At 34.5% G+C, this 13,199-nt stretch overlaps 1 protein-coding gene across 7 annotated transcripts in view; it reads left to right on the top strand.

Moving 5' to 3' along the window:
• The window catches only part of Pdlim5 (PDZ and LIM domain 5), a 212,571-nt gene that overhangs the window by 147,958 nt on the left and 51,414 nt on the right, over positions 1-13,199 (top strand). For 6 of the 7 annotated variants that reach the window (XR_011708012.1, XM_071614532.1, XM_071614531.1 and 3 more), the window contains one exon: positions 9,320-9,507. Coding sequence is in view for 6 of the 7 variants with exons in the window: in XM_071614532.1 (XP_071470633.1) it covers positions 9,320-9,507 (188 nt within the window). In the remaining variant the exon portion in view is untranslated. Of the gene's footprint in view, positions 1-1,874; positions 2,019-2,946; positions 3,079-9,319; positions 9,508-13,199 lie in introns of all 7 variants that reach the window. The other variant, XM_071614537.1, reaches the window with a different exon arrangement.

The following is a 13,199-nucleotide window of genomic DNA, read 5'->3' as shown; positions in this document are numbered from 1 at the left end:
GGCAGAAAAATCACATATTCAAGGCCAGCCTGGGCAACTTAGGGGGGCCCTGTCTCAAAATAAAAAATGGGAAGGGTTGAGGATATAGCTCAGTGGGAGAGTGTCCCTGAGTTCAGTCCCCAGTTCATCAAAAAAGTTAATTAATTAATTAATTAAAAATTGCATCTCTTGGTAATGTCACTTAACATTCATATTACCTGACACTGCCATCGATAGCTTCTTTCCTTTCTCTCTTTTCTAGCCATTCATGACAGTTGTTAAAACCTAACCATACCTTCAGTTTAATGAATACATGCAAAAATTACACATGAATAATTCTGTATAAGTACCGTGCAGTTAACTGATAGTGCCACTGGGGCATCCAGACATGAACAGTTATGTATAATTTTTTTGGAAATAGATTGTTCCTTTAATTTTTCTTCCAATGGTTTGTAAAGTTGTATGGAACCAAGAACAACAGCTTTATAAAATATAGGGAGAAAAGATTTATGTCTGCCCTTTCAGTTTCTGATGTGTGAGCTTTCATTAACCTGTATTAAGTTTGGCATGTGCATGATTACTTTGTGTTGGATAACCACTGTCACAAACTTCTGAAAAAAGTGTTCACAGTATGGTGATGTTCTTCATTAATAAATTATACTTGAAAGAAGAGAGATAAGTTTTACACTGTGTAATTTAAATTCTCAATTGTGATTTTTTTAATATTTATTTTTTAGTTATAGGTGGACACAATATATTTTATTTCATGTGGTGCTAAGGATTGAACCCAGTGCTTCATGCATCCTAGGCGAGCACTATACCTCTGAGTCACAACCCCAGCCCTCAATTTTTATTACCAATTTTAAAACCATTGCAGTCCTAATGTTGAACGTTAATTCCTGCTCAGGTATATAACCTTGTCTAAGAGACCAAGGGAAAATAATTATTATTTTAAGTGATACAGGTTCTGAAGATGAAATTGTATACCAGTGTTTAAAAATCTTTTCAGAGCTAACTGAAAATATAAATGTGAAATTGCAGAAAAATTGATGTCTTGATCAAGTTCACTGTAACTACTGTTTATTTTTACAAAGGTGCCTGCCCTCCCTAAAGAATTCTGCTCCTGCCAGGCATGATGGCATATGCCAGTAATCCCAGCAGCTTGGAAGTCTGAGGCAGGAGGATCATGTATTCAAAGCCTAAACATCAGCAGCTTAGCATGGCCCTAAGCAATTTAGGGGACCCTATCTCTAAATAAAATATAAAAAAGGGCCGGGGATACGACTCAGTGGTTAAGCACCCCAGGGTTCAATCCTCAGTACCACACACAAAAAAAAAGGAACTCTGTTCCCAATACCTTAAACAGTTATTTCTTGTTTGTGAAATTGTATATTGATGCTTCTGAACAGGCAGCCAGGTGTACCTGTTTTTCCTGAAAACAGAGAAGTCTCTTTAAATTGTCATGTTATTGGTATGCATCTATAAGGTGATATTCCTGATATAAGGACTCTTTGGGAAAATCCACTTACCTTTCTCTCGCTGCTTATGGAAATTCAACTTTATGTTTAGGTTTATTTTCTACTTAGTTATTGCAAGTTAGTCTTCAATGTGTGTTAGATGGTTTTAATTTTAAATCAAACTAGAGACAGTAAACATTCAAGAGCATTCCTATGTCAAAAAACAGTTTAATGTAAGAATCTACCTGAGATTTTAATTTCTTAGATAAATCATGGCCACAGTAAATAAATGACTCAAGCTCCTATTACACCTCTGACTTTGTGTACTTTTATAATACCTAAATATTAATATAGTGCAGTTCCTATCTTGTGTTTATTCTGCTACCTCTTCTCACTTTATTTTTGTGTTCCTATCTTTTTTCTTTTCTTACTTATCAGTTTAAGCAGCTCCACAAGATATGTAGAAGGTTCTTTGGAAGGTTCTCGAAATTTTTCCTCCTTCTCCTCTCCTGCTAGATACAGTGCTGCAGCTCTGAGCAGTGCAGCTGCTACCGTGTCTGCTGTCATTGCTGCAAAAACCAGGTAGAACTAACTGCATGTGTAGTGTCTGTCTGATGTGGCCTCGTCTGCTTCAGAGAATTGTTCATTTGGAACAGCCACAGCTCTGCTCTGAGCTCTTCATGGTACAGTGGATGTTTTATCTGAGTTGTGGGTAAAGCCCATGGTATTTGTTAGCATTGTTTGAAAAAATCATCTTTTTATCTCTTTCCATTGCTACTGTTTATGTATGATATTTCTCACTTGTCATGTACTTGTTGACTTTAGGGTGTTTACAATTTTCATTTTTTATATTTGAAACAGAATGAAATGTGACATAAGTTTTTATTGATGTTTCTTCTCCCCAAACCATTGGGGGGTGAATGAAAGCCTAACAACTTTTCAAAGCACCCCTTCCTCCTCCCACCCTAAAAAGGTAAAAAATTTTTGTATGATTTTGTTATGTTCTATTTTTATATAATTTCTGTAGTCTTCATAGTGTAAATGCTTTCTAAAAGATTGTCTTGCCAGGTGTGGCGGCACACAATGGCTTGGAAGGCTAAGGCAGAAGGATCTCAAGTTCAAGGCCAGCCTCAGTAATTTATCGAGGCCCTAAGAAACTTAGTGAGACTCTGTCTCAAAATAAAAAAAATTAAAAGGGCTGGGATAAAAGGAGCTCAGGGTTTAAGTACCCTTGGAATCAATCCCGGATACCCCCTCAACTTTTTTTTAATAATAAAATAAAATATTGTTATGCTCGATTTTGGTGAAAACATATTTAATTTTATATTAATGAGTAAGAGCATTCATGGCCCTTCCTTTATGCTCTCACTGCTTAGTGCTTCCTTTCCCTCTTTCTCCTCCACTCACTTACTCTCAAAGGAAATATTTTAGATCATAGACCTAAAAAAACTACTTTTTGCTCTTGGTAGTGCAATTTTTTAACTTAAAAATCTTTCTAAATGCTTGCCAGGCTCTCCAGTCCTGAAAACTATTGCTCTCTGCTGGATGCACTTTGCATCAGCCCTGTTTTCAAGCCTCTAGCTTTTTCCCATCTCCAGTCCTGCAGGAGATCCACCAGCTCTGTCCATGTTAAGCAAACAAGGTACTGTGGGAGTGGATTTGGCAAGTGGTGTTTTGCTGGTAAAGACACTACTTTCCCCGACACTTAACCACCACATTAACAGACTAAATGAGAAAACCCCTGACCTGATTTGTAGCCAAATTTGAATTAACTGTAATTTCGATGTAGTGCTAATACACAGGCATGTTATTTTGTATGACTATTAACTCATCTTTTAATCGTTTGTGACATCTTTCATTAGTACACTTGATATTTGCTTATGAAATTATGAATAATTGTGACGGTACTTATATTATGGTGGAATCCTGTCTTTTATTGCATGGACATAACTGTATTAGAATAATCTAATGTTTAATAAGACATACCTTTTGGAAAAAAAAATAACAATTTGATTTTAATTGGCCACTATCTTATTAGTTCTTAAACATGAAGGTTTTCCTTGAAAAAGCAACTTAATTTTCACCATATCTGGGAAATGCTGTGTAAGTCAGTTTTACAGCTCTATGATAAGTATCTGAGATAAACACTTACTAGGAGAAGTTTATTTTATTTCATGGTCTCAGAGATTCTAGTTTATGGTGGGCTGGCTTCATGGAGTTTTGGCCTGTGGTGAGGCAGAACATCACAGTGGGATGTGCATGGCAATAGAAACTCCTCAACAAATGGCAGCAGGAAACTTGAGAGAAGAAAGAGAGAAAGGACTCACAGTGAACTAACTTCCTTCCACTCGGCCCCCCTACATGTTGTGCCACCTCCCAAAATGTTCTCAATTTGTAACTGAACTTATTTGTTGTAATAGTTAAACAAATATGAGAAAAGAATATAAACTCAAGATAAATCAGATTGCTGACACTGAAAGTTAACTTTTATTCCTTTTTCTTTTTTCCTCACTGGCTCAGTTTTGAAAAGAATCCTTTGCTTTCTCTATTAGTATATTTTTCTCCATTTTCAGTTTTGGAATCAAAAACTGTACTTTAGAACTCATATTAATTTATTATTTCATTTAAGTTTTTGATTTTTTGGCAGACTAGTTAAAATGACCATATTTAATTCTTAGTATCTGTGATATTAACCAAAAATATTTATGAAATTTATACTGATTTTCTTACTAGAATCCTTTAGAAAGAATTTTATTTTGCATAGAAGTTGGTGCACCTTAAATAATTTAAATTTTGAAAAAATATATTTGAATCATGAGTTCAGAAATAAGACAGCAATCTAGGTAACAATGCCATACTCCATTAACAAATTAGTTACTAAGTTTAGGCTGTTTTGCTACCAGTGGTTACTAACATTTGCCTCCCAAATAAAACAGTATTGCCAATACTGTCCTAATTATTCTTTCATCTATAGCACACCATACCTAATATTTATGTATTTTCTTTAAATAGCAGGCAGTAGTTAAAAATTAGAAAAAAGACATGGTAAATTTTTAAAGTGAGGCACCATATATTTAGATATGTGATGAGTGACAGATAAAGTCTAATATTAATAAAGACAAAGTCTAAGATTCATCCATTACTATGCTAAATGTTTTAAATAATTAGGGATCTGTTTCTCCAAAAGAAAGTCAGCCTCTCATTAATTGTGAATTTAAACATAAACTTTTTTGCTTATAACCTGTACTTTTATGGATTCTTTATAATCTACTTTAAGCCCTTTATAGCTAAAGAATATAGATTTAAACATCTCAGGCCTATTGGGAGAGAATATATACCAATTTATGTACAAAGGATATAACCAAAATTAAAATATTTTTAAGCTTATGTGATTACTTATCCCATGGGAATTTTAGAAAATATCATGTTATTTAAAATTGAATTGAGGAAGCAAAATTGTGTCTGGGATCAAGATCCTAGATTTAAAACTATCCACAGACTACATTTAGAAGCAGAATTGTTACATGAGGAGTGTTAATTTAGTAAATGTATTTATCACTAATCTTGTTACCACTGAACTAGACAGGTATTTCAGGATGTAGAAATAATAGTCCCTCATTTTTGGAGCATAGACTGTGCATTGGACATTGTGCCAATAAGCACTTGATGTTTATTATTTAGTATTTTATTTAATTACGGTAACCTTGGAATAAAGATAGTATTTTAATAACATTTTAAAGATGAGGAAATTTACTAGTATTAAGTAATATGCCCAAAGTCGCAAAAAAGCCCCTAACCTCAGGTAGTTTATAAGTAAGGGAGGAGACAAGATACATAAGGAAGTTATTGTTAATGATAATTTTTAAAACATCTTTTACAAATCAATGTAAAATTATATGTCATACGGTTAATAAATGCCATGAATTAAAAGGAGTGTCTCTACCTCTAGAAACTTGAGTGTTAAATAATACATTAATTGCTTAATATGGAGCACTTAATATAAGTGCAAGATGGGTGTTATTATTCTATTTATTATAAATAGAATTTCTATGGATACCGAGGGGTGGGAGAAGTACCTATTGTGTATAATGCCTGGAAAATGTAAAATTTGGGGCAGAGAATGGAGATGGCCAGAATACAGTTTCTGTGACAGAGAGATAGTTATAATTGGGCAGATCAATTGTCACTTTGCCTAGAAGGCTTTGAATGCCAAGCTGAGCTGTAACTTAGCCCTCTGCCTTCTTAATGGTCCATCTGTTCCTTTTTAATGGTTCCATGCTCTGCTTACATACTTTCTGGTGACAGGGCTTTCATGAAAGGCACCCTTAGGAACAAATGTTTTCCTTTGGGTAATTTTACATATTAGGAAGTACTTCCTTTTATCAAACCAAATCTATTCAACTGTAGATTTGACTCACTGGCATTAGGCAAAGAGAAGGTAGCTGCATAGAGTGAACCCACATGGTAGATACGAGGATTGTGCTCATGCTTCTCTTGAGTTTTTTTAATACCCTGGGCCAGTATTACCAATCCTCACAACCAGAATCCATTAGGCTTGGCTTTGAATTCCTGTTATCCTGGTTACTCTCTTCTAAGAAAGTTTGGCAACTCTCCTGGAATTAAATTCTGATTTCTTCATATAACATTAAAACTGTTATTTTCAGTTTGTAACTTTTGTTTCATTTATAATTTCTAGTATTGCTTGGTCATAAATTTTTTCCTTGGAACTATGACTATTTAGATTATTAGGGTTTTTTATTTTGTCAAATCCAAATGAATAATTTAATCCTAGAATGAAAATTACTTCTGTTGTATGTTTCAGAAATTATTTAGTTATGGTCTGGGGATGTAGCTGTGTGGTAGAATGTTTGCCTAGCAAGTATAAAGCCCTGAGTCAATCCAGCACCACACATACACATGTAAAATTATTTTATAAAAATATTGAAAATAAGTCTTAATTGTATTATTTGAATACATTAATTATCCTTTTCATGTGTTAATCCCACATTCTGTGCCTTAGAGGTGGCTAAATACTTTTATATAATTATCCCATTTAAGCCTCATGGAAATCTTTTTTAATGATTTTTGGTATACTATAATTACACATAATAGTGAGATTCATTGTGACTTATTTGTGCATGCAAATAACATGATTTGATCACTTTATTCCAAAGTACCTCCCCTTTTTCTCCCCTTTCTCCCCTGATCTCCTTCCTATACTCTGTTGGTCTCCCTTTCTTTCTTTTTTTTTTTTTAATTAGTGAACTGTAATTAAACATAAAAGTGGGATTCATTGTGGTAAATTTGTACATGGACAGCAAAGTCTCATGGGAATCTAGCCAGCAAGGTACTATCCTCATTTGAAGTGTACGAAACTGAGGCTTGGAGAAGAAAAATAATTTATCACAAAACTTTTAAAAGGTGTCAATTTAACAACTAATCAATGATGTTTTTGCTTCTTTCCATTAATGCTTTTTATGTTGCCTTTACTGATAATAGTGTTCAACATTCCCATTAAGAGTATAATTTTAGACTTTTTTTTTTTTAGAGAGAGAGAGAGAATTTTAATATTTATTTTTTAGTTTTCGGCGGACACAACATCCTTATTTGTATGTGGTGCTGAGGATCGAACCCAGCGCCGCACGCATGCCAGGCGAGCACGCTACTGCTTGAGCCACATCCCCAGCCCCAAAGACTTTTTATGTATGATAAAAATCAAAGTGCTAGGTGTAATGATGCATACCTATAATCTCAGCAACTAAGGAGGCTGAGGCAGGAGGATCACAAATTCAAGGCCAGCCTGAGCAGCTTAGCAAGATCCAGCCTCAAAATTTAAAAAAACATGAAAAAGAGCTGGAGATGTAGCTCAGTGGTAGAGTGTCACTGGGTTCAATCCCTAGTACAAAAAAAAAAAAAAAAAAGTACTGTAAGTTTTTCATTGTATAGTCTATTTTAACGGCAAGCATGTTCAAGTTTCTCATTAACCTGATCAGAAATAGTCAAAGATGATGGCTCTGACTCTGTTACACTAGAATTTGCAAGCACAAGAGTAAGCACAAGAGTTAAGGGTGGTGGGAAATGAGTTCAATGGAATTATGTTATGTCCATGTACAAATATGGCATAATGAATCCTGCTATTATGTATAATTATAATGCACCAATTAAAAAGAATACGGTACAATATTTCAAGAAAGTTAAAGTATCTTTAATATGATTTTTCAAAATTGTTTAATATCAGAAGTGCCCCTGGACTACCCCGGGTTTCATGTTTTACTAGAAGGACCTACACAACTCAGTATATAGTTAAACTCATGACTAAGATTTACTATAGCAAAAGAATACAAAACAAAATCAATAAAGGAAAAAGGTGCATGGGACACGCCTGTAAGAAATAAGGCTCAGGTTTCCAAGAGTCTTCTCCCAGTGGAGTCTTGTGGGACGTCCTTAATTCCTTCAATAAGGAGTTGTGGCAAACTGCACCAAGTGTTATCTACAAGATAAGCCGGTCAGAGTCTAAGTACCTAAGGTTTTTAGTAATTGCTTGTTATACGCATCAGAATTCCAAAGTCTCAGAAAGAAAGTATCTGTATGGTATAGATTGTTTTTAATTAAAAAAAAAAAAAAATGTTGAGGCATGGTAAGCCACTGTTGTCTTTGAGAGGAAGTTTTATTTCACTGTTGGGGACAGTTTACCAGTCAAGTTCCTATATGCCTAAGGTTAGGCAGTCACATATCTGCTGCATTAGGTGTCAGGAGAGATTCAAGAGGAATTGGGCAAATTAGATGCCAGAAGGGTTCATTTGGTAGTATAGTACACATAATTGAATTTGAAAATTCTTTTTATTGAAGTAATCTTTACTTAAATCTTTACTTATAATTTGAGGATATTTATTTTACTAAAGACATTAATATAGTACCTTATCTTTATAAGTCTTTTCTTCCAGCTATCAGTTTCAGTTAGTGAAGGAAGAGAGTTTCTGTGCATAGATTTATTTAAGCTACCAGTACTGAAAAGTTTAGCTGTAGGAAGTATTGTTTTGTTATTATTATTATTATATTTCATTTTAGAAAAATAACCACTATCATATTTTGTCATTTCAAAGCCTGTATTTTATAGTTTGGGCCACCTCAAATTGCTACTTCCTTTGGAGATGTTCTATGTAAAATTGTAAATAAAAAGTGATAATAAAAGTCATATGATTTTCTAAACCAAACCGGAACCAGCAGAGATAAGGTTTCTGTTAAGCATATAACTCTGGTTAAGAGAAAATAATGGTAGGCTAGAATCTTTTCTTCTTAGTGTTAGGAATCCAGAATACAGGACATATCATGTTAGGCAGGGTATGTTGCTTCTTGTTTATTCCTGTATGCATGGTGTAACATCTGGCAGTAGAGTAGGGTTTAGGTTTTACTGAATGAGTGAGCGTGCAAGTGAAAATAGTAACTGGTGAGGTATCAGGAAACAGTTCATAAAATACCAGAAGAATGTGCAGAAGGGGAAACATGGATGCCATTTCATAGAGCTTATGAGGGGCTCTCCAGTAATGTATTATTTTAATATAGATGGTTTTTCTGAAATGTTGAGATGGGCAATTCCTATCATTTAAAGAAATTGGTTCTATGTTTTTCAGTAGCCCACTCTCTCATGGTAAACCTTTTAAAGAGAGTTCCCAAAGGGAAAAAAAAAAAAAAAAAGCCACTTCTTTTTCTTTACATTTTTTTTTCTGTTTCAAAGAGAAGCAATCCCTGTTGTGATTTTAGAACTTTTTAAATTGATTAATATTTTGTTTTCCTTAAACATTCAATAGATTTGGAAAAGAAAGGGTCATTGCTCATTAGATTGCTATGCTCTCACCAAAACCGTTTCCTGCTTTCCTTTACAGTAATTCTCAGGAGCCTTCTCAGCAATTGGCTTCATCAGCAGCTTCAACTCGGAGCATGCCGGAGACTCTGGAAAGCCCAAGCTCCAGCAGGCCAGGGGTGGCCAGCCTCACAACTGCTGCTGCCTTCAAGCCCGTAGGATCCACCAGTGTCATCAAGTCACCAAGCTGGCAACGGCCAAACCAAGCAGGTATTTCAGAGAAATCTCTTCTTCCTTGCTTTTCTTAGTGAGTGTAATTAGAAAAATGTGTGCTGGGATCATGTTAAAATTTGCTAGTGAATCCTGTTCTCAACCATCTAAGCTTCAGAAAGGATAATAAAGAACAACTGTAGCTATTTGTTCTGTGAAGTGTCTCATAAATATTTTCTGTATAATAAACTTGCCCTTTGCTATTCATATTATAGAATTGGGCATTCTCTGTTTCCCAGATTACTCATGAAACATGTTTTGAATTGTAAATTTAGCATATTATTTGATAACCAGTTATATTGCTTAAAAATGTAGCATTTTGGTTTTAATGATATATACAAATAACAGAAGCATCAATAACTATGAAACAGTTATTGAAGAAAGGATCTTTTACTTCTTGTTCTCTGGATAATTATGAAGCAGAATAATTATGACATAATACTAGAAAGAGAATACTTGAATGGTAGGATGGAATACCTTGGGCACAACCTGGAAAGCTGAATTCTCATTTACTTCTACAGATGGTAGCTTTAAGTAAAATCATTTAATCTCTTAGACCCTCAGTTTTCTGATGTAAAAAGTGAAGGGACTCTAAAGCATTTCCTTTTCCTCACAAGACGAACAAAGTTTATCGTCATATATGCCTCCGTTAACAGGAAGTTGCAGTTCTGCTTGAAAGTTGCTAATCCCAACCCCAGCTTCATCTCTTTTCACTCTCCATGTTTATTTGTTATCTAGCTATTCATTGATGATTTGCCATCCTTTCTCTGCTGAACTCCATGTCCTCAAACCTATTTGCTGTCCCCTGGTGGCACCTTAAATGCCACATGTCTGAAACTATTATTTTCCATCTCAGTCACCAAAACTAGAACGTAAACTTGATAACTGCCTTCCACCCCATACTCGCAATAACTAATATCAAATGATTCTTTTTAATATTTCTCAAATTTTTTCTGTCATCAAAGCCTTGCCTTGTTTCAGAACCTTGTCATCATTATTTATACAGATTATTTCACAGTGGCATATGTTACATGTTGCCAATTTTACAAAGCTAGAGGTACAGTCATCCTTCAGTATCCAAGTTGTCCCTCAGTGTCCATGATTCCCTGACTCTTTGCAGATACCAAAATCTGCAGATACTCAGGTGCCTTATTTGAAATGACTTGGTATTCACATATTACCTTCTTACATTCTCCTGCATACTTAAATCATCTCTAACTTAATGACTGGAGGGGAAAAAGAAATACCTGTTTAGAAAACACAATTTTTTTCTTTCAAATATTTCCAGTCTGCTGTTGGTTGAACCCATCAGTGTGGAACTGCAGATATGGAGCTCTGAATATATTGGTGTTGGGGGAGAGAGACAGGATAAGACATTATGTAAGATCTAGACCATCTTAAAGAAAAGATTATTTTATTACATTTGAAAACATAAAATGTTCAGACTAGTATTATTTGCCTCTGAAATTTCTGAACTATCGAGATAGCAAGACCTATTGGGGAGAAAATGCTAGCAAAGCTCAGCCACTTTGAGTTATTTCCGTTTACTGAAAGCCTTTGTATGATGATGGAGATTCACTATAATTATTTTGTATGTGCATTTAATGTGAGAAGTAACTTTCAGAAAAATTCCTTTGGTATGTGTGGTATTTGAAAGCTACCAGAATAATGTTTTGTAAAACAGCAAGGAAAAGACCATATATCTGAGGTTGAACTGAAGGGAGGGCAGAAAGTTTTTGTGTACCACAGAACAGAAGTATATGTACTGCTTTTGGAATGAAATTATGGCATTTGCTGGTAAATGGATGGAAATGGAGAATACCATGCTAAGTGAAATATGCCAAATTCAAAGGTCGAATGTTTTTTTCTAATATGCAGAAGCTAGAGTATAATAAAAGAAAGGGAGACCGGAGAATAGGATAACATAAAGATAAAGGAAAGATCAGTAATGTAGGAGTTCAAGAGGCTGAGTGGAGGGATGGGTAAGGGGAGGAAAGAGGATTAATTTTTAGAAAATTATGTTGTATGCATGTATAAATGTATATCAGGTAACCTTGCCTCTATACATAGGTAAAAAGAACCAATCAAATATAAATTAATAGGCCAGTAAAAGGAAGTCTGGTAGAGTAGAGGAAAACGAATGGGAGAGGGGAGGGAGGACAAGAAGGAAAAGTGGGAGGGAAAATCTGGGGGTATCATGAACTGAAATAGAATTTGGTTCAATTTCATAAAAGAAAATATATGTACTGCTTTTGAAAGTTCAGGAATTTATGATCAAAATAACTGCTATGATTCTTTAAAAGAAATCTATTGATATGAAATTCCAGGGGAATACAGTACAACAAAATTACCACAAGAGGGCGACAGAATCCTTTCTTCTCTTAATCTAATTTAATTTTCTTTAATAATCAAAGCAGACAAATCACAGCAACTGCAATCATGATTCATAAGATTAGTATTTGAAATATTTTGCTTTTTTCCAGAAAACCTAAGTAAATTTAACGTGAGCAAAATTATAACAGTATAAAACATTATATATTATATAAGATTATGTAACAATTTTATGAAAAGAAAATGTTTCCCATTGTGAAGTCATAGTTGAATTACATCATAATCCTTAGCTCAAGTCAGAAAATATTTCTTGAGCTTCTTCTATTTATCTTGTTCTAGGTGCTGGAAATAGGTTCTTAATAAGTTGTTATATTAATTATTTGTATTATTTTGTAAAATATTTTTAAGGACACAAAATTCCCAGCCTCTCAAGCTCTTTTATTCTACCTACCCAGAAGTATACCATATTTTTAAAAATAAACAACACCTCAAAATCTATTCTGACTTAGCCTTTGCTAGTCTTAGAGCTTCCTAACACAAGTTTAAAGTTCTTTGATTTAGAGGAGGATCGCTGTCTCCTTGTGGGATCTTGTGCACCTCACAGTTCACCTCTGTAAAGGGTGCCAAGCAAAGGCTAAAAAAGTGAGTGACTGGGCTAGGGCAGGGCCAAATAAAGCAAGAAGGCAAGTGGCAAGTTTCTTTCACATGGAGAATGGCAGACTTCTTTCTTTCGCTAATTGATGGCTGTCCTCTAGTGTCAAGGAGAAAGGGAAAAAAGATCGGATTCTTTTCCCTGCCCCAACCCTGACAGATTACCAAAAACTATTACCACTGAATCATTTTAAGATAATTTCTACAAATTGGACACACACCTGTAATCCCAGGAACTCAGAAGGCTGAGGCAGGAGGATCATAAATTCAAGGCCAACCTTAGCAACTTAGCCAGGCCCTATCTCAAAATAGGAAATAAAAAGGACTGGGTGTGAAACTCAGAATAGAGCATCCTTGGATTCGATCCCTAGTACCAAAATAAATAAATTAATTAATTCCTCCAGGTGGATGGGAGAGAGGGGATCAAAAATTACTAATTATAGTCTGTGATCCACTTGGTTCATTGTAAAATCAGTTTAATGGATTGTTACCAGCATTCGTTTTTATTTTTTATTTTTATTGATACAAATATTTGTACATCTTTATGGGGTATACTGTGATGATTCAATACATGTATATAGTGTGTAATGATGAAATCAGGGTAATAAGCACTTCTGTCTCTTCAAACACTAATTATTTTTACGTGTTGGAAATTTTGTACTCTCCTATGTAGCCAGCGTTTTAAAAAAATAAAATAGCATGGAATAGAA

Source organism: Marmota flaviventris, chromosome 7 (assembly GCF_047511675.1).
Source record: "Marmota flaviventris isolate mMarFla1 chromosome 7, mMarFla1.hap1, whole genome shotgun sequence".
Taxonomy (NCBI): domain Eukaryota; kingdom Metazoa; phylum Chordata; class Mammalia; order Rodentia; family Sciuridae; genus Marmota; species Marmota flaviventris.
This window is presented reverse-complemented; position numbering and strand designations above follow the sequence as displayed.